The following is a 22,776-nucleotide window of genomic DNA, read 5'->3' on the forward strand; positions in this document are numbered from 1 at the left end:
TCCTATGCAATCATGATTTTATATATGCTCCGATAAGATAAAATAGTTTCCTTCTTTTTATAAAATAATTTGCAGGGTGGTGCGCCAGTTTTACCTCCACAGTGTTTATCTGAAGATCCGGAAAGAGTCAATGAATTTCATAGGAAGGCAAGAGCAGCATTGATCTCAGTGGGAATCATCAGGGATGCATTACCAGGTAAGATGAACATGTGGTCACTTACAGCTAACATAACACACTGCATTATTTGCATTTGTAGCAGAATTTTATTTATTTGTATCTTTTAGAAACCAGGCATTTAGTAGGCTCTGGAAAACATAGACACACCTTAAGGATAGGGTATGTTTAATTGTGACAAGTCATTCTAGAGATGAAGCCAAGATGCAGGGAACATCACCTTATGTATCTCAACATCTTGTACGGTGTTTTGTGCATGGAACAAAAACTAAACAGATATTGCTGTTTTTAATAAGTAAAGTAGTAAGATGAAAATTTGATTGTAGGTTTTGGTATAGAAGATTTCCTAAAATATTGTTTCTCAATAGAGTACAAAAGAGGAGATATTTATGTCCCACCATGTTTTCAATTAGGACAAAAGGAATATGTTTGTGGTGAATATTTTTTCAGGGCCATTCTAGAGGACAATAGGGGATGACAAAAGGTATGATAATTAAGAAAAGGGAAATTTCATTTTTCATTCAATGATATTGAGAAGGCATTTGTGTAAGTTTTCTGCAAATTCTGGACAACCAAAACAATTATGATATAATACCTATAACCTTGCTGAAGATGGTCTTTAAATATCCCAGACTGTACATCAAGTGTTCTTTTAAATTTTTTTTAAAGAGTGGTAAACGCTTTGACCTGGAGCTATGAACTAGTGAGGCCAGAAACGGGGGACCTCATCCCCATTAGATTTGAACCTTGATGGCAAAGATAACAACTCAACAACTTAACCATCACAATATGCCACTATTGGCCTATCAAGTGTTATTGCCACTATATAATGTATAGTTCTGCAATAAATATATATTTGTTCTATAATTCGTATGAGGCAGTAAATGCTAAAGGAGCATACTTATGTTTGAATGTGTGTCCTTTATGCACATTTACACCCTACATAAATACAACAACCAAGGGGCCTGTCCTTAGACATGACATGCCCCTCTCTAGGTCAGCGTTAATTGCATTCATGAAATCGGCGTCTAATGAGGATGACATTTAGTTAGTAATTAAACTAACCAAGTTTATCATATTTGTCTTTAACAAGATTGCCCCAAGGAGACGTTGATCACAACAAAGGAAATCACAACTATAAATGCCTGTTCACTTAAGGGATTTCATGCATAGACGATCTGCAGATTCAGATCAGTATGATGTCAGAGTTACAAAATCAACACTCCCTCTTAACTTGATAATCATATTGAGAGATTACATATCTAGCACCATCAATTAAGATGAATAAGCATAGATTGATACTCTATATCTATCTGAATCTTCTAAGCATGTGGTATCATTGAACACATGGTATTATGTCATATTACTATACCTGTGATATAACTTATCACCTATACTTGTGATAACAGTATTGCATGGAATGCAATATACATGATAAAATATAGAGAGTGATTAAATTCTTCCTTTATCCAAGTTGTGACTCATAGTTACTGACAGACCTATATCACAATATGATCTTGAGTTAAGATCTACCAATACATAGGATAAAATTCGGAGAATGATTAAATTCTTCCCTTATCCAATTTGTGATTCATAGGCATAGAAATGTCTACATCACAATGTGATCTTGAATTCATCCAGATCTACAGTAGTTCTCTACTGTTCAGTACATTATTTTAGAGATCGTCATCTCTTATAATGTCTTTTATACAAGTGTTCATTATCTTAAAGATCGTCACTTCTTAGATAATGAATACAAACAGTGAAGCCCATAACAGTCAATAGCCTGACAATAATAATTTTAACACAAAATTATTTCATTAATAATTAAAGAATACAAATGTATTATAATTCAACTATACCAAGTCCTTTTCTGAAGTGATCTATCTTCACTTGAGAGAGAGGTTTGGTAAGAATATTTGCTGTCTGATCTGCAGTGCAAATGTATTCTAACTTGACAGTTTTCTTGTCTAGAATATCTCTTACATAATGGTAAGAAATTTGAATATGCTTGGATGTGTCATGAAAAACTGGATTCACAGAAAGCTTGGTGTAACTCTATTTATCACAATGAATAATAGTGGGATTTATGGGTTCACCAAATAATCCCACAAGTAGCTTTCTAGTCAAACTGCTTCCCGAGAGGCCATTGCTGCTGCAATGTATTCAACTTCTGTGGAACTTTTTGCTACTGATGCTTGCTTTCTGCATATCCATGGTATCATTGCTGAGCCTAAACTGAAACAACATCTTGAAGAGCTTTTCCTATCAATAACACTTCCAACCCAATTTGAGTCTGTGAACCTATGTAAGTCCAAGTCAACTTTCTTATACTTGACCCTATTGGGTGGATAATTTGCAAACGACAGTTTTGGGAAAAAATCCAGTCGCAAAATAGGATGACCAGCCACAACGTGTGAGAGTCTCTCCTACCTTAAATGGAAGGCTTTGCCTTCTCACTGTTCCTTGGATCAACTCAAGGTTAGCAAGAAGTCGAGAGATTTTATAAAATGGGCATTACCAGTATCCTTTCTTCTTATCTTTCAAGAAAGAATCCACTTACTTGTCGAGTGAGTAATGGGCAGGGTGAATCTCTAACTACACTTCTATCCAGAGCTAGAAACAGTGATACCAATAAATCTTCACTTACTCAAAGGCTAGATGAAAATGTACCGGTTTGGCTCTAAGTCCGGTTGTTCTTCTATATGGAGAAGCCTTACAATCAGGGCACAAAGGCTTCTAAAAGTAAGAGTAACTTAACTATTTTGTGAATTAAGAACGAAAATATAAGCTACAGACAAAGCTTCTAGCTATACACTTCCACAATTGCTCCTGGTCAAAGCTTTGGCTCCAATTGCTTCTTAAATCTTTTCTATTCAATTCATGAGATAGAATTACCAAGAACACAAGATCATATGAATCAAAGATAACTTAGATGAATTTTAGACGATGCTTGTAACTCATGCTAGTATCAATCGCACTTAATCAAAGCTAAGCCTCAAACGCTCCTTTGTATTCACTTTCTCTCAAAATAGTGCTTACACAAACAAAGTTCTGCTGGCACAATTTCTCTAGAGCTCTCTTGCATAAAGATAATGATGATTTTACAATGAGGGGGCTTTCCTTTATATATGTATAGGAGTTGAGAAAAAGATGGAGGAAAAATTGGGAGCAACTCAACCAAGTTTGACCTAGTCTATCTACAGAAGAAAATAAAGGGTTACATGCAACTACACGTGCAACTCGCTGCATTACATATAATTATACTTTTTCATGTAATGCATCCTTTACAACTACTAACATGAAATAAAAACAAAAACAACAATCTTAAAGATTTTTTCTCAGCGCCTTGGATTTGACAATGATGTCACGTACTGTGTGAAGATCAACAATTTCCATGGTCTTTGATATGACTTCTACTCTCATTGCATTTGCATATGTTGTTTGTACAACTTCGGAATTTGCTGCCATAGCATCTAACTAGTGTTTTGTCAAGGATTTATACTAAACAAACTTGTTCATTGTGTGCGAACCAAAGTCTTCGGAGTCTACATTAGCATTGATCTTGATTGTATATTCCATGTTTACTCTTTCGACTGCAATGAGATTACTAGATTCATCAATAACATGGCATCCCATCTTTTCCAAATCACGAGTAACACTTGCTTCAACTGCCTGACAATCTCGAAATGCCGCCTGGAACTTTGTGATGAGCTTCCTCAATGTTTCCTCTGTGTAACCAATGAGTCCTTGATATCTAAAGAACATTTCACATGACGGAAGAACGTCACATGAGACCAAGGCATCCAAATCAAATCTTACCGTTTCATTCCAATCATCGAGGTTTTCCTTCAAGTTATCCGCTTCTTGAGTCAAAGAAGACATTAAATTTCGCTCCATTTCATTCATCTCTTTGACATGCCTAAGGACTGCAAATGTCCCCGTAATGGCTCGAACTCCTTCAGAAATGATTCGATGATGGATCACGTAGTGTGATACGAAACGTTGATGAATCTCCACACAATCTAATCCATAAACTGATTTACATAACTATGATGGATTGTGGAAATCTGATCGCATTAATGATTTTCTATATCCAAGACTTCACGGCTTCAATCAACTTTCTCTCCTTAGATGTTGGAGACATAACAACAACACTGAGAAGATTGTTTCTGAATGACCTCATTCGGACGAGAGACTTTCTGTTTCAGTTACTTTTTCTTTTCCCATAGCTCATGATTGCTTTTTGATACATTAGCCAATGCATGTTTAGCATCTTGCAAAGAACTTAAATGTGATTGCTTTCCGATTTCAACTTCAGTAAACTTGTAATTAGAACAAGTAAGTTCCTCAACAGGTTTGTCCACTAGGGGCTCAACAACTTAAACAAATTTGGTTTTATCTAAATCAACCAAAATCCTTGAAACAATCTTGTCTTTCAAAGATTTGGATTTGGTCTTCTTAACGGGGACATTGTCCGGAGGAACAACCACTTTTCTCCTCTTCATTGTTATTTTCCTCAACCATGTAGGCAGGGTGAAACCTTCATTAGTAGAAGCAGATACAATGGAGACCATTGGCATTGATCATGATTTTATTTCCGTTGTAATAGAAAAAAATCAATTTGCACAGCTGAAGGCATAAGAAGATGCTGAGAAGACTCTGTGATGAAAAGCTCAAACCTTGTCAAAGATGTATCAAGTTGGGAAACTTGAACACTTGTAAGACTTGGAAAATTGTCAAACACATTTACTAAATGCTCATATTGTTCATTTGTAGGGATGTGAAGAGCAACAGAGGAAATAGGAAGAGCCATGGTATTAACTTCTGAGACTGAAATGGAAGGAGTAAAAATAGTGGAGAATGAATCCACATCGTCATCTACTTCATGCAGAAAAGGCTTATGTATAGATGGTGTACAAGGTTGTATAGGCTTTGGAGGAGATATGATCATGATTTCCCCTTCTTCATTTGAATCTTCTTTATCAGATTCTGTTTCCAATTATTCTTCTATTTCTTCCTTTGATTCTTGAATTGGTTCAGTGATTTGAGATGATTTAGTTCCTTTTCCGCCCTTCAGGTTGAATTTGAGGGAACCCTTAGCATCAGAAGATGAAGCACCATCTTTCCCCGTGATTTGTAGTTGTGACTTCCTGCTAGGAGGACCAATACTTCCACAATCCAAGCCCATCTTAGTGTTTACTCTTTTAAGGCCTTTATTTTTCAACCATTTATTAGTGTTTACCAAGATGGATTGAAATCTATCCATGATAGACGTACCTTCCTTTTGTTGCCATTGGATAGGAAAAGGGGACTTCTTATCAAAGTTGGCTTGATGAAACTCTAGATCAAGGATGTTGCCATCATCTTCAACTTGGAAATTTGAACGCGTCTCCAACATGTGAAGATCAATTATCTGCTACAGGTTTAATTTGCAGTAGTCCATCTTCATGATGTGAAGCTTTGTCGTCATATCAATCCAGATGTCCTCGATGCAATGAACATGAGTGTAAGCTCTATTCATTTGAGAATTCATCTCTTAGTAATCAAAGTCGAATCTTGCCTTGAACTTCTTCAAGGTGATCAACTATAACTTTGCTTCCATGTTCTTTGCTTTAGTTAGAGAAATGATCGAATAGTTACCAATAGCTTAAGGTTTAGTTGAGGTAATGCCGAAACTAGGCCTATGCATTGCGTGCTAATCACTCTGCACGTACATGAGCTATCTAGCTAGCTCGATCAAAATGATCTGATTTGTAGCATACCTAGGTAAAGTATATGGCTCGCTTTTGAAATATCCAACTCTCAAGTATGTGAAAGTGGGAAAGTGAATGAAAATACAGCTGTATTTGTTCACCTTCTCCCATGCTGCATCAAATACTCTTTGGACAGATTACTGTTTATTGAACAAACATTGGAAACGCCCAAAGAAAGCATTTTGGACTCTTCTATAACGAAATTTACTATTTGCCAAAGTGATTTGGTCATAGTAATCCCAAATAGGAACTTGAAGAAGATCTCCCTTGGTAGATGGACTAGAGAAAGATCCCATGGCAGCAACAATGTAAACAAGATAAGAATTCATGTAGAAGGGCACTAATGTTCCCACGTTGCCTATTTGCTGGCAAAGTGCAGTGTTGATGAGTTCTCCCCAAAAGATGTGTCCTTTATTCTCCATGATTTGAAATATGAACTTATACATCCATGCTTCGAAATAAGTAGAATCTTTAAGGCCACAAATTTTATTGAGAAAGATGATGAGATTCTTATATTCTTGTTTAAAGTTAGACTTATGAACAATCTTTGGCCATCTAGAGAAGTTGCTTCTTTTATTGTCTAACCAATAAAGATTGACATACTTTTGATAATCACCCTTTTGCCCATTCCAACATGCGAAAGATGATTCTTTGGTCAAATCTGCACATTCTGCTTTATGTGGAACCTTGAAGATTTGTTCAATGACATCAGGATCAAGGCTAATGATAACCTTGCCGTCAACTTCTTTGATAGTCTTCGTCTTTGGAGTAAACCGTTGTGCACATCCGAGAATGAAATTAGGTTGGCCGCCATAGGAAATGTAGACGCCAGGTGAATGTTACTTCTCTTGATACACTTCATTTCATGACTAGCTGGAGCTTCAACTCTTTGTAAAAAATCAGCCACATCCACATGACCAATCCTTGTGTCCATTGTGTTATCCAGAATAGATATGACTGATGAAGGTCCTACATGAGCCAACTCTTTATCATATTGATATTTCATTTTGCCTTTGGATATTGATGGTGAGGACATTTCTTTTGCTTGTATTGCAACAGAAAAATCCCTAAACATAAATACATCATCAGATGGAATCGCGATACAAGTTGATTTGTGATCAACAAAGATTTGGAAACAAAATGGAGACTTGGTAGATCCAACGAAATGATCTCAAAGGAATCATATGCATATGCAATGGATGAAATTGAAAGGAACGGAAAGTGGAATGAAGTGTTATAAAAGTGAAAATATGGAAGATGGAATGAAACAGATTGAAATGAGAATGTATCAAGGTGGAACGCATGGGAATGTGTGCAACTGAAGATTACTGATTTCAAAAGTGACTTAGGGTTTTCAAGGCATTATTGCATGAAAAATGAGTACATGTAAGTGCAACATGTAACGGGAGATGAAAAAAGAGATGAGATGCAAATGTGGGTGGAGGATGCACTTCACATGTAAGTGTGAATGGAAATAAGCGAAAATATGTATTTGCTCATGGAGGTGCAAATGCATATGGAGGGATAGAAATGAAAAATGGAAGAGGGATAATGAGTTTTATAGTTACTTTTGGTGAAAAGAGGAAGTCAAAGTACATCGGAGATGAAAATGACATCTTTTTGACTTTTCAAAAAGTGACTTTAATAAAAATTGGACCTTTTGGATGTGATTACACGTAAGGCATTTTGTGTAATCATGTTGTGCGAATGGATGCGAAAAGTGAGATGAGTGAAAATGGAAACGGAAAATGAGATTATATGCATGTGCGCATGGTGAATGAGATGGAAAACATGTAATCGCATTTGTCGGATGATAGGTGAGGTGTTGCGACACAGAAACAAAATGTGGAACATGATGTGCATGAAGTGAAGCAACAAGAAGTTCTTGGGAAAGAACTTGTGACTTCTCCATAGTTGAGAAAACCGACAAGCAAACACAAACCAAAAAAACACAAAGAAAAACTTTTCTTTGGAAAGTGACTCAAACATGCCAAGATGCATAACACTTTAGCACTCAAATTTAAAATTGGAACTTGGGAAAGAACAAAAAAATTTAAAATGAACAAATTCTTCATTTTTAAAGGAAAAATGCACTTTCCATGGCATAGATTTCAACGAATGGAAATCATCAAGCAATTATGTGCATAAAATCAGCAAGATAAGTACAAATTAAATAGCAAGAAAGAAGAAGTCTAGTTATGTGAAGATTAAGTGCCAAAAATGAAGGAGAAAGATGCTCCAATGTTGAAAAATTCTCCAAAAATGTTTGAATCTTTCAAACTTTTACAAATTTGAATAGGAAAGGGCAGCAAACAAGGAATAGTTGTTAAAAGATGCCAAAACGTGCCCTAAAATTGCTCCAATATCCAACGTATTGAAATACATGTGCTTGGGACGTTTTTAGCAAAAAACATTTTTCACCATGGTGCATGAGCAAATTGATTTGGTGTTTAAATGTCAAATCATGCACCAACATGCAATGCAAACACCAAATAAAGCCAAATTGATTTGGATTGGAGCAAAAACATGGATAAAAAATGGAGTTATTTGCTGATTTCTTAAAAAAGTGCCCTAGATTAGAGCTTCCAAAAACGTTTTTGAGCTTGTTAGATCCATATTGAATGCAAAAAAACTCATTGCCCATAAAAAATGCCTCAAATGGAAAAGATTTTATGTAAATCCATCAAGAAAATCTGTATTTATGATCAAAATCGGGTTCTTGGAGGGCAAAGACATGCGTTTCTTCAAAATCAGACTTTTTGGGGGCCAATACGCATTAAAACATGTCTCAAGCTAAAATTGGACCTTTTGAGGTCAATAGCATATTTTAAAATGTGTAAACAAGGCAAAACAGACCTTTTTGGGTCAATAACATATTTTAAAATATGCAAGCAATCAAAAACAAACTTTTTGAGGTGAATTGCACATTTTAAGTTACATGTTACATTTTGGATGCATAGACAAAAAATTCGCTTTTGATACAACACCATAAAAAAAGTCCACTTTTGATAACCTTTTGATATAATGACATCAAAAAGGTCCACCAAGTTGAACTTTATATGCAGTGACATAAAATGTCTACTTTTCATGGATTTTACATGTAATTGCATATAAAATGTCCACTTTTGATGGATTTTACATGTAATTGCATATAAATTGTCCACTTTTGATAACTTAAAGTCATTTAATTCACTTGAATTTATAAAAATGTTACTAAATGGGTCATAAACAATATTTATATATCATATTAAAAAATATAACATGTAAACATCATTTAAAAAGTAACATTTAAATAAGCATTTGATTTAAAAATAAAAAATTTAAACTAGAACTCTCTAGTTATATAGTTACTTTAAGTGAAAAATTAAAAAGTAACTTAACTTAAAATTATAACATAAAGTGCACTATAGTCACTTTAAGTTAAAAATATAAAGTTAAAAGTAACTTAAAAACATAACAAAAGGTGAATTTAAGTTATATTTATCAAAAAGTGAAAGTCATATTAAAAATATAACATCATATTTTTAAATTTGTGCTATTGCACCAAAAAGGTCCACTTTGAGGCACTTAAACGGTCATATCTCTTGACTAACAACTTTGATTAAACTCTAGGTTAGACTGAATTGAAGGGAAAAGCGAAAGACATGACACAAGCAAAACCATAGTACTAAAAACCAACAAAAGCAAACTCAAAAGCAAAAAAGGGATGATCAAGGCTTCAAAGTTCAAGCAAAAGCTCGGTAGAAAAAAAAAACGAAAAAGACTTGACGAATGCCTTTAGTAAAAAGATTTGATATACGAATTGAAATGGATTGATCGGTCAATATTAAGCAATTGAGTACCAAATTGAAGCTTAGAGAAACACAAAACTACCTTGAAATTTTTTTCGAGCTGTTATTAACATTTTCTGGTGATAAAATGCAGGGCAACAAAGCCCAAGGTTAGGAGTGCCTTGTAAGTATCTCATAATGCGTACGACTATAACCTTTGTAAGTATTTCATACAAATTGGAGTTATTCCATCACCCTTAAACACTTCTTGGTTAATTCATGTTTACAAATACTGAATACAAACTGTACAGGTTCTGTGCAGCTATTGCTTATCTGTTTCAAGCACCTTTCATAAAACACCAAGTCCATATTTTTTCTCTATAGTGGATGCAAATAAGTGTGTTACCAATTTCATATTTTCTCTTCAATTCTGAGTATATATTGCTGATGCTCTTTATTGATTTATATTCCAGTCTGTAAAACATCAACTAATTCATTAAGCCATTCAAGAGATTCACGATGGCTGTATCCATTATTTGGTGGGAAAGTGTAGTCCATATATGCCTTGCTGTACATTTCCCTTCTACAACTTTATTCATCTGAAATATTTATTATTGACTTGAAGGTGAGAGATTGGCTTTGGTGTTCAGATGTATCTCAGACCCTTTGATGGCTTTTACGATTCATTTAAAATACATTTATCACTGTCTATACTTACAAATTTTCCCTAGTCTCAATATCCATAAGATGTCTTAATCTCATGGCATTAATTCTTGCAGATTTACATATCACTAGTGGCATAGATTTACTTCACAATCAGACATATGTTTGACTTCATATTGTCTAAAAAGAATGACCTTACTCTTTGATTTTCCTTTCCTCTTTGCTATCAATTAAGCTGATGCATCTTATAATGCTATACTTTTTAGTAATGTGACCAGCTGATCAGTTAAGCATATGCACCATGATTGGGATTCTCTGCATTGACAATATCGTGGCACATGAATCTCATTGCTCAGCATAACTGAACTATTTCTTAATCTGTTGCTTTTCTATATGGTCTCATCCTACTGAGGTGTGTACTCTGCTATATATACTTTCATAACCTCTCAATAAAAATATACCAATCAAGTACAGCTAAGTATATATTTTCAGATTCTTCATATGAGAATACTTCATCACCTTTTCCATCATGAATGCTCAACATTGTTTAACAAATGGAGATAAAAATTTGGTCTCCATCAGAACCTGCCTCTGATCCCATAATAAGTGGGGCACCGGAAGATGAAACAGATCTAAGGTACACAAAGTACACAGACAACAAACCCAATCGTCCCTGTTCAAATGATGATTTGTCAGGCACTAGAGTATTCAGAGGAAAACCTCAAATATTTCAATATTTCATATAATATTAATATAGATGGGGCCCCAATAAATATTATGACTTTGATATTAAAGTTCACCTAGCCACAAGTATTTGCAGATTTCTAAATGCCTGTTGAATATAGTATAAGCCAACAATATTGACCTTCTGAAAATAATGCAATCCATTTATAATATTCTTTCATGTTCAAATTGAAAATCTCTATTTTATCGTGAAAAGAATATTCTTTATTTTCAGATAGACACAAAATACCCTAGGCTTGCAAATATCCTTAGAACATTAGGCCGACTTCACCGACTTAATTATATTTGGAGAAATTTATTTGATAAACTTTAAAGTGACATTTTATAATATTTTACTATTTCAGCAAATTATTTAGTTGAATTAATTAATATTAAGTTATCATTGAAATATTTTATTTACTTTTGATAACTTAATAAGAATCAATTATATCTAATGTCACCTTCAAAAAATGGAGAAATTACAGCAGGTGCAGAGTGTATAGATGTAGGACCTAGGATCTGGTCTCCAAATCAGCATGTGACGACAATTTGGTAGTGACTGTGATGAGTACCCCTGGATGTATATTTTTGCAAGGTTCTGATTTTCTGTGTTTTTTTTTCTAGTATAATATTGGTGCTGTGGTATGTTGAGATGCCCGAACATCATGACAATTTTATGGGATGGGGGGACAAAGTGCCTCAATTTCGCGCCGGCGGTCATGGAGGTAATGTATACTATACATATAGAAATTGAAAATCTAGTTATTGTAGCGAGTAATTTTGCAATAAAAGTAAGTAGTTGTTAAAAGAAGTCGTCCCAAGGGTCACGTCGGTTGGTATTAGTAACCAATTTGTGTGCTATAGGTAGTACACACATGGAATAGTATGGTATGATAATTCTGGACATTCATTGGTATGGGTATGTAACTCTTTGGTGCAATCAATAAAAGATATATTTTATCAACTTAATTTTTCTCAAGTACTTAGATAGATACGATAGTAGTATTGTGGATTATATAGATATCATATGTTCTGGTAATATATCTACCATATTGGCATAAACATTTTTGGCATTGTTGCCTAAGTAGAATCTAAGGTACGACAGGCGAAAGGAAGATGGGTGTATAATGGGCCGTCTCTTTGACCAGCAAACAGGAATAATGGATAGTGACATTGAGGAAGAGGAATTGACCAGAGAGGATCAATTGACATGGGACCTTGTGCAGGCGTGGGATGTATCGGTCGAGGAGTACGTTTGACGGAAGGCAGACTAGAGGGCTCTCCCCAACAGTATGGTACGTGCCGAACTCATGGTGAACGAGGTTGTGTATGATCTTTTGGGAAGTCTTGCAAAATTGCTCGCGTGGAGATTGGTAGCAGTGGAGCAGCAAAGAGAGGCAAACCCAAGAGAGTAGAGGAGACATGAGACTTTACAAAGGTTCTACCAAAGGACTCACAGAGAGGAGGAGCCCTGAGATACTAGTAATCGCAGAAGTACCCCTCGGTGGAGGAACCAGAGGACACAAGGAACCACAAAGGAAACCACAACCTCCACATTTAATGCCCCTCCTCCCCAACAAGGATAGATGACACAGGAAGGATGCCCCATTAAATATCACTAAGGAAGACGTAAGGAAGGCATTGCTGGTACACCAACAAAAAATGAGGAGGCGTATACTACACGACCTTACCCAACAAGTGTGAGGACCAGATTGTGCCTTCATTGCTGCTACCTTGGCAGTTGACTCCTCCTGAGTCCTCTCTGCTGCTCCTGGTCTACCTGGCTCCTCCAAAGGGCATAATAAGCATCCCTGTGTATCCTGACTATCTCCTGCATCAGAGTCTCTATGTGGCTTTCTCCAACCGGCTCTCTAGTAGTGGCCCAATCCTAGCGCATCTCCGTAGTCTACACTCTCTTATCCGCGCTCCTCAAAACAGACTGAAAAGGTCGCTGGACATGCTACCCTCATGAAGGATATGATGCACTCCAGCTCCTTTACTACTGAGTCCAAGGCAAGTGTTTGTGTAGAGGCCACCACTTGGCGAGCTTGAGTCGCTACATCAGCAAGTAATGTCTCCATAACCTCTTCCATCACTGTCTTTGGCCCCACAATAGGCTGCTGCACCATGGCCGTCTCCATTGCTTCTGCCATCCGCTCAACAGTGCTATGTGGTATCCCAGCAGTCTGTGTTAGGTGACCCTCCTCTAGCTGAGTTTGCATGCCTACAATATCTCCTTCTAGGGCTAGTAGCGTAGGTGTGAGAATGCCTGTTGCTCGTGGTGCTGGGATACGATTAAACCTCATACGCAAGTACGTGTTCAACCTCTGAGCTCTACTCTCTTTGTCCAACTCGTCAAGCATGTTGTATCTACCATGACCATTGCGTCTGAGCCCACTACATCCAAATGAACACTGGGCGTCCTCATACCCTCGCCTACCGGTATCTCCATTACTCCCTCTTGAGTGTCCATCTCCTCATCCTATATAAGTATCTCAACCCCTGCCTCTAGTACAGTTGGCAAAACTTCTCGAATAGGCTCCATCGTTACCTCCGGAACAACTCTCGCCGTCAATGACAGATGTGACTCTGTCCCACCTACGGCTACAGCTTTGGGAATGTGCAGTGTCTATAGCTGGCTGAATCATAACGGTAGCCAGAGTCATCACCACTTGCTATCTGAATTGACCAAACCTTGGAATGTTGTGTGTACCCACTGGAACCAAGTGTACCATCATCGAGAGTGTAGGCCGTAGAAATCTTAATGGTGTCGCTGTAATCACTTCCACCTCCTCGTGCTCTTCTTCGTCCTCTCCTTTCGTCTCACTCTCGTCAGAAGAAGTCTCCTAGCGACCACTATTAGTATCTCCTCCATTTGGTCTCGGTTGTTTCTGTTCGACTGTGGTCTTGATGCCAAGTGTGTCGAGGTGCCTCCACTGCATAATAGGGGGTTCCCCTGGCGTGAGTGGTCCAGGCTTGGCCTCTAGCCTATCGTGCGGAATCCTCCGTGTTGTCACCTCCAAGAATAGCCTAATATGTAGAGCGTCTTATGCTGCAGTGTCATAAATTCATACATTTCTGCCAACAGTACAACCCAATCATACACTCTTGCATGTAGGATCTCGTTCATCATCGCCACCTACAGGGATGAAATGTTTGAAGCGCGGTTGGATCTTGTGAGGCTACTTTTTACTAAGTTCATAAGGCAACACCAGTGCCCTTCCTAAACATTGGACTTCTTTAGTCCTCTACCCTTCGACGTGTCCTTGAGGGCTTCTTTCTCCGTTTGTGTCTAATCCCCGCATACGAAGTGTACTAGTTGTGCCTTCACCTCTCAACTCAATTTTTTCGGTTTGTTATTGATTTTCTTTCCACATTGTGCATGACCAGGTATTCCAAATACTCATGTGAAATCTGCTGGTCTAAATGATATTACAAGGTCGTGTCAAAGATGGGCGAACGAACTAGTTTGATAGACCCTATCGTATGTCTCTATCATTGTGTGCAAGAACCCTTTGTAGTCTCGAATACAAAATATAGGCATCTATATTGCCCATTCAAAATGTGCCTTCCAAATGCTGGTTTTCATTGAATGATTATCAGGTGTCTCTTTCTACCATTTCCTGCATTCTACTCCTTTCAAACCCTCAAACGAGACATTTTTAGCTGTGAGATTATCAGTTACAGTTGGCTGTGTTGTTTGCTTGCCTTTCATTTTACTTGCTCCTGTGGTTGTGCTCCTACAACACACACTCTTTACTGCAAGTTTTTCATGTTTGTGTTCATGGTTACAGTCGTTGGTGTATTTTCCTCCAACTTCTTTTTCCAAGCCTTCTTTCTGCTTGACTACATAATTGTCACTTCCGTTTTCTTTTTGTGCAATGAAACAAAAATGGTTGAAACGATCGTAACTGAAATCCCTTGCGTGAGTCCAGTTGTACAACACCTCACAATCCTGCTATTCCTCGAATCGGTATGATTTTTCAATCAAAATACTTTGATCATGGATGCCGAGCCGTATGGTTTAAACCTATTTATAACTTGGTTCCATCTGTCTGTCTGTATGGTATTGCCTACTGTCTTTCTCAAACTGTACAACAATCTCCTCTTTATGAACTTCTCTATCCCTACCATACGATGCACAACAATTTCCCTTGCGTATTATGCTAGCCGTACGGTTTTAGGTGGTGGTTTAAAATTCTGTCCGTGTCGTACAGTGCATGACAATCTCCCCGTGCTGTCCATTCACTATTTTGACCTTACGGTTGCTTTATCTCTTGGGATTGAACTCGCTATTACCGTACGATATTGGGCTCTTCTTCTTTTCATTCGTGCATACATATGCTGTATAGATAGCTATAATATAACCGTACTTCCTTTAAACCAATGGTCGTACTGTATCCTGGTTGCCTATATTGTGGCCGTATGGTGGGTAGTGTAACAAGAATTCTGTATGGTGTACGGTGATAGCCTCTCCTGTTTATGTTCTCCTAATACCACTATATGGTATCCTCCTAAAAACACTAGTCCTACTTAAGAAGGTCATATGGTACCCTCTCATGTGTTGTTGGTCCTTCCTTCTATTCGTACAGCCGTATGATTCTCTCTCTTTCCCATAGAAGATTGTACATTATAACTTTTGCGCACATATATCTTGCCTTAGCCGGCCATATGGTAGTCTATTCTGTTGTGTTTCCTTCTTTACCTTACAGTCGTATTCTTATAGTCGTACAGTGTGCTAGCCTTCTCAATTTGATGGCTGTACGATGTTATCTGATCTGGTCACTACTACATCCGTCAATGGTGGCATTTCCAAGATTACCCAGGACTTTGTTAGGATATGTCTTTAATCCTGCTTTGCATACTATGTGCCCTTATAGTTTCCCTTGCAGTACCATGAATCTGCACTTCTTCAGATTCAGTGCCAGTCTCGCCCATCTGCATCTTTCCATGCACTCTCTGAGTATGGTTATATGCTTGTCGTCCACACTAAAAATTGACCAATCATCCAAAAATGCCTTGAAATTCCTGATTGACATCTTATCAAATATGTGCAAGATAATTCTCTAAAATGTTGCCAGAGCATTACACAGTTCGAATGACATCCTATTCTAGGCATATACACCATCCTCAACTATGAATGTTGTTTTAAGCCTATCTTCTTCCACAATGGATGTTTGGTTGTATCTAGAGAATACAGCCATAAATGAATAGATTTTGTGTGGTCGTAACTTCTTCCTAAATACTATCGGTGAATGGTATCGGGAACGGATCTTGATCGTTATTGCATTCAAGCATCGAAAGTCCACAGCATATTCTTATCTAAGTGGTGTCCTTCTTCAGAGATATCACAGTCGGTGATACCCACTCACTTGTCTGCACTCTGAAAATAATGCCTACTTCAAGCGTTCAGTTGATCTCATCGGTAGGCTGTGCAACATAGTTTTTGTTCATTCGGTATTGCCGCTTCTGTATGGGTATTGCTCCTTGTATCAGTGGTATACGTCCACGCGAATACGCCCTTATATTCCATGAATATATTTAACGCTGCCACTTTCATGACTGGATTCCAGTCATAAACCACAAATATATTTTTCGGATTGGCCTCATCCCCTAAGCTTATCGTTTTTACTATAGGCTCTTTGTACTTGATAAGTTTGTCTTCATTAAACGTATGTGCAGGCGTTTCATCTATCTATGCTTCTTCTTCCTCTACTTTGCTATAGTCCTTCGAAACTTCATTCTCTTCTTTCCCATCCTCGATCCCTGACATGCTACAGCTCGGATAGAGCTCGTAGTCCTCCATCTGCCAATGGAGTAGGCCGTTCACCGAGTCTAGGTCGTCATTGTTAGACCCTCCTTCCAATCTCAATATTCCCTCTTTGTTAGGTTCCATTCTTTTCTTCCCCTTGTCGTCAACTCCGCCTTTGCCTTTGGAATTCGACAACGTTGCCTCCTCTCCTACCATCTGTGTGTAGGTCAATAAAAAATCTCCGACCTCTGCCTTCCATGGATAGAGTATTTTGTTTCCAATCATGTTTCACCTTCGCCTATACCATCGATCCCCGTTCGACGATATCATCGTACCCTTTTCTTTTTAATGGAATGTCCATGAAATCTAATAAGAATGGCTGTCCTGATGATTATAGATTGCGCCATCAGGGTCCCTAAAGGCTTTGATCTCGTGTTGATCGACAGTGAGTAGTTGAAATGTAGGTGGCCAGAATGTAGCTTGCCCCAACTTCTTCCATACATCTTCTGGTAGTACATTTACTCCTGACCCTCCATCTACGATTGTGTCCGTGAGTATGGTTCCAAGGATACCCATCTCTACTACTGCAGGATGTCGTCTCGTAGGGAGTGCCAATAGCGTTGGTTCTGTCTCAGTTGTTTTGCTGCCATCTTTTCCTGTCTCTTCTGTTGCTTTCACGAGTGGTGTCATGTTCAGTATCATAGTTCGTAGCTGAGGCATTGAAGAAGGTCATTCAGTTTCATAGGAACTTCCATTTGCATTACTTGCCATATAATATTTTGTTCTGCCAGGTTCCTCTTTGAGGTGTCTATAGTGTCTTTCGTTTGTGATTTCCTTGCTTCCATTTGTTTTTCTAATTCCACTCGTGCTTTTTGTAGCCTTTTCTTTTCCTCTTCTGCATCTTGATATGTTGCCTTCTTTGCTTGCTCACGAGTGATGGCTAATGTCTCCTCCTCACATGTTTCAATACTTAACAAGTTCACCCCTTGCTTAGGGCATTTTGAATCCTCGTGGTCTCCCAAACCACACCATTTGCACAACAATTGTGGTGTTTCCTTCATGGTACAGTCTCTAGTGAAGTGTCCCCAAAGGTTACACGCACGACATTGTATCATCGGTCATCCACTCGAGTTGTACTATACCAGACTTCGGCCTCCATTATTGTTACCGCCTTGTCCACGTCGATTATTGTTATGGTACCCTCTTGAGGTTGTGTCATTTTTCGTGTTCATTCCTACTCCTGCGGTGGACACTTCGTGCGTCAGTAACACTTGCTGACATCACTTCATTTTCATATTGAACGGACATTCCTTGGTGGAATGTCTTGCAATTTGGTAGATGTCGCAAAATTGTTTCTTCGGGCAGGAGCCCTTTGTGTGGCCCTCCTCCTTATGGTCCATACACCATAGTTTCGCCTTCACTGCTGTCCAAGAACCCGATTTTGCTCTTTGTGAGAGATTTACTCAATGATTTTGTATGAGATTTTCTCCAATAGGGTCATTTTTTCTTGGCAATGGATTTTCTAACATAAAAAATGGATTCATCCTTCTAAAAGACGTTTTTCTAAGCTCTATTTTAGGGCACGTTTTTGGAAAAAATTTCAAAAACCATATTTTTGGCCCAAAGAGGAATCAATTTGGATTTTCAAGTGTTTTACATTACATTGTGACTCATGTTTTGGTGTTTTAAAGTCGAAACATTTTTATTTCATGCCTTTTATGAATCACGTTTTTGCTTAAAATGCTTAGAAAATTGGGGTTTTAATCCACTTTTATACATTTTGAAGCCATTTTTTGCATTTTGATCCATGAAAATGTATTTGGGGAAGTCATTTTTGCATTCACAAGTAAAAAATGACTCAAAAACATGCATTTTTTTTCCACGTTTTTGCAGATGGTCTAACTTAGGCATAGACCAACTCTGCACCCGATGCAAATCCTAAACAAGTGAATAAAAAACCAAGCTGTAAACACTCATCACAGTGTAAACTCTATCATCAATATGATTATCTCTATTGTTGTCCTCATGCTATTGTGATGACTCCTGCTCAATCACATCAGTGTAGACCCACATGCCACGTTCGTTGCCCCCTTTGGCCTCAATGTGCAAGTATGACCTTTAGAGAAAGGCCCCTTGCACCAATAGAAGAGCTGTTGCCTCCTCAAATCCTCTCTAGAAGTATCATCAGATTTTCCCACTGACTTGCCCTTGTCCTCTACAATTGGTGGGTACTCTTCATCATCCAGCAGAGGAGTAGAGGATTTCCAAGCAACCTTGTTTCGAGAAGATGACTTCAAGTCTTGAGCCTTCCTTATCGCCACCTGTAAAGAAGATGGGTCCAATGACTTCACCCATCCATAAAGTGGCTCAAAGAATCCTTCCATAAATAACATAACACATTTGTGCTCCGAAATATCATAAACCATGAGTTCCCTTTGGAATTCATTGATGTAACTCTCTAACCCACCAGACTGCTTCAGCTGAACCAACTCACAAAAGTACACGTCTAGATCCTTCCTATCAAATCTCTCGATCAGATGATCCACGAACTCTTGATTGGAAGTGAACTAACCCATGATACTACCAATCATGGGTAGCTCCATCTAGATGCAGCGCTCCAAATCTGATAGCATCCACCTATAACATATGACAGAGAGGCAGATATGTGTCAAGCTTATGGATGCAAGCTCGAGTTGTAACTCTGCTGGTGCTGTAACTTAGTCTGTCAACGCCTTTGTCTCTTAGGTGTCAGCTTCGCTCTAGAATGCCCCCATTTCTGAGTCAAGAACCGTACAAAATTCAAATAATCTTTAATAACCTGAGGCGAAGCATCCCACTCTGCGAAGTGTGCTACCACATTGTTTGCAAAAAGAGCGGCCTTAGACTCAACACTAGCCACGTCCACCTCGGGTCTCAAAAATGTGGGCATATGCGGCCTATCATGAGTGCTAGTGTGTATGTCAACTCTGTTAGCTAACCCACCATGATCCTCAACTTGAACCCAATTTGCATCTCTATATCGAATACCATATCGTGTTCTATCCTCGACTGGAGATCTATAAGAACCAACAAAAACATCTTGAGCTCTCTCCCTACTCCATCCTTGAGGAAGTGCTATCTGGTGCAGAGTGTTAGATAGTTGCTGCAGTACTCCTGTCATCTTCTCTTGTCCAATAGCCAGGTTCCTGGATTTTTGCATAGCCTTTCTGTCAATATTGGCATTTCTAACTCCTGACTTGCATTTCTAACTCCTGACTTGCATAGCCTTTCTGTCAATACTTGCATTTCTAACCCAAATTACCAACAAAACCAAACTGTGTATTTTTCTAAGTGAAGTGGTATGACCTCTTCAAGTATAGTGCATGTCCGACACAAAGCTTCTATCATTACCCATGTCACTGATAGAAGATAATAAGTCAAATACTTCCTACAACTCTAACAAAGCACTGATTGAATAATTCTGAGCCCAATTCCTGTAGGCTGGCAGGAAACTGCTCTAATACTACTATAATAACCTAGCAAGTTATAGCTCAAGACTACTCCACTTTCTCACTCAACAGTCATTAATATTTAGTCAAACATTTTTCCGACATACTTCTAATCTCGGAAAATGCCAACTTCCCAAATACAAATTGAACTTTGGATTTTTAAAATGACAGCTTATTAAATGAAATTCATTTTAGAGATGAATAGATACATTGAATGAAATGTCCTCACACTATATTTTGGTTGGTAAACTAAAGAGGATAATAAGGTTGCTCAATTTTCCCAATTTACCTTAATCAAGTGTGAACTATAATCAAACCAACTCAATTTTATTGAATTCATACATAGGAGAAACAATATCAAATTATTATGAACCTAGAAAGATTAACGTTGCTAGAGCCAGATATTGTCTCAAGGAGTTGTCGTGCCAACTAGAGAATGATGAACACCCAAACAATGTGAATCATCGATGCCCCACAATGGTCGCTACAGTCCCCAAATGCAATCACCGAAAATGTAAGTAATGAGAATTGGAATTGGATCAGAATTGGCAAGGCCAGATTGATTTGTGAATCGGTCATGAATTGGAATCGAATTGGCTATGAATTGACAAATTTATAGAACCCTTGAAATTTAGAGATTTTAACAATTTAGAACTTGTTTCATGCACCCTTTATTGAATATAACTTAAACACACTATTGTCGTCGGTAGATATTGCATAGCCGATGGGTTTATGTCTTCGGTAAATATTGTGTAGATGACGGGTAGATTAGCACTGTCATGTAGCCAACGGATCTCTTCGGGAAGGTTCGGCGGGAAGTATATATACACCCTCTGGGATCATTGTAATCATCATCATAAGCATAATGTAATGTCTTGGCATCTGCGAATAATAAAAGTACTGCTGTTCTTGTCTATGATCTGCGTACTGTTACCTGTTGTCTGTTGTTGTTTATTGTCTATATGCATTGATCTATTTACCCATATGGTAAACAACTATAACATTATCAAATAGAATCTAACATAAATAAACAAAGAACATAAATGGTAAATCGACCACATATGTAAAATATAATTTTAGCTTAATTAAATAGAAATCATAGGATCATAATGAGTCACGACATAGATATATAGAATTATAGATGTTACCAAATCATAAATGTATGTAAAATGAAGATCCATGAAATACATGTTTATCTGTAAACAAAATGAAAGAACAAGTCTATCTCTCACTTTTCCTCTCTTTTTGTCATACTCAACAAATAGAAGGCCTTTTAAAGTTATAAGAAAGAGAAATGTGAAAAAAAATCATTCAAAAAGTTGTATTTATTTTATGTTTTTAAGTTGCCCTATTGGGCTGCCCAAATTTTCCAGCCAATTTATGGCGATTCATGCTGATTGATGGCAATTCATGCCAAGAAATCGTCAATTCGATTCACCGATTGACAAAAAATTGCCTAGCTTGAATCAAACTACCAAAATATCCTGAACTTTAAATGCAGGCCTCTCTTCCTTGAATGTAGGCCCCAAAAACTCCAACGGTGACCCCCAAACTCAACCGCAGGTGCTTATACAGAAAACACAGCCTGTCTGGGTGTGATTGCAGGTCACAAAGGGAATCACAGGTGTCAAATAACATTAACAGATAGCTGCCCAGCCAAGGGAAATTCTCTCCAACCAAATGCAGGTCTGTAGACTTCAATTGCTAGTTGATTCTGTTTTTTTTCAATCCAAATCTGTAATGCCAGATTCTATATGCGAAATGGAGGTAGCATATGAATTAGAAAATTCACTGCAAATACTTCAGCAGTGGTTGGACTCTCTTGAAGAATTCAATTTCTTAGCCACGGTCAGAACAATAGAGGAAGAACAAAATACTATACTTCAGCAGTAATTTGCAATGATTCTTTCAGCCAATACCAGAAAAGCCAAACCAATAAAAGTACATAAAATATTCAATAGGATGATTTTTCCGATGAAATGAGCTCCTATTTATAGTCCTTTGTTGGCCAAAGTTTCCCAGAGAACTCCACTTTAGAAATTGTGGAAGAATACCAAAAGAACTTAACAATTGAAACATTCCAAGACACTCCTTTAGAATTATCTTTTAATGTCATTATTATAATAACATAAATATTATTATAATAATGTTACTTTAATAATTAATTAATAAATAAGAGCTCATGCAATTATTAAACCTCATCCACTACAGGTGACAACGAACACAGCCGGAACCACCCATTGCTCCGCCAAAAATAGCAACCGCTAAGAATAGATTTACTAAAAATAGTAAGTCCACAACTTGTACCTCCAAATCGCCCTGTCAACTTACAAGGGTTGCTATGATGAGCTAACTCCATCATCTGCACAGACTCGCCAAAAATGGGGACATTACATTCTCGAAAATTTCAATGCTAGGTCTTGCAAACTATGATCAACAAAATTGGGAG

At 37.7% G+C, this 22,776-nt stretch overlaps 1 protein-coding gene across 7 annotated transcripts in view; it reads left to right on the forward strand.

Moving 5' to 3' along the window:
- EMB1135 (RING/FYVE/PHD zinc finger superfamily protein) overlaps positions 1-22,776 on the forward strand; it is a 286,460-nt gene that overhangs the window by 166,430 nt on the left and 97,254 nt on the right. For all 7 annotated transcript variants that reach the window (XM_089811317.1, XM_089811315.1, XM_089811319.1 and 4 more), the window contains exon 23: positions 76-196. In XM_089811317.1, coding sequence (XP_089667443.1) covers positions 76-196 — 121 coding nt within the window. The remainder of the gene's footprint in view (positions 1-75; positions 197-22,776) is intronic.

The sequence above is a fragment of the Cupressus sempervirens genome, chromosome 11, assembly GCF_028749045.1.
Source record: "Cupressus sempervirens isolate cs-2001-9-10 chromosome 11, ASM2874904v1, whole genome shotgun sequence".
In the NCBI taxonomy this organism is placed as follows: domain Eukaryota; kingdom Viridiplantae; phylum Streptophyta; class Pinopsida; order Cupressales; family Cupressaceae; genus Cupressus; species Cupressus sempervirens.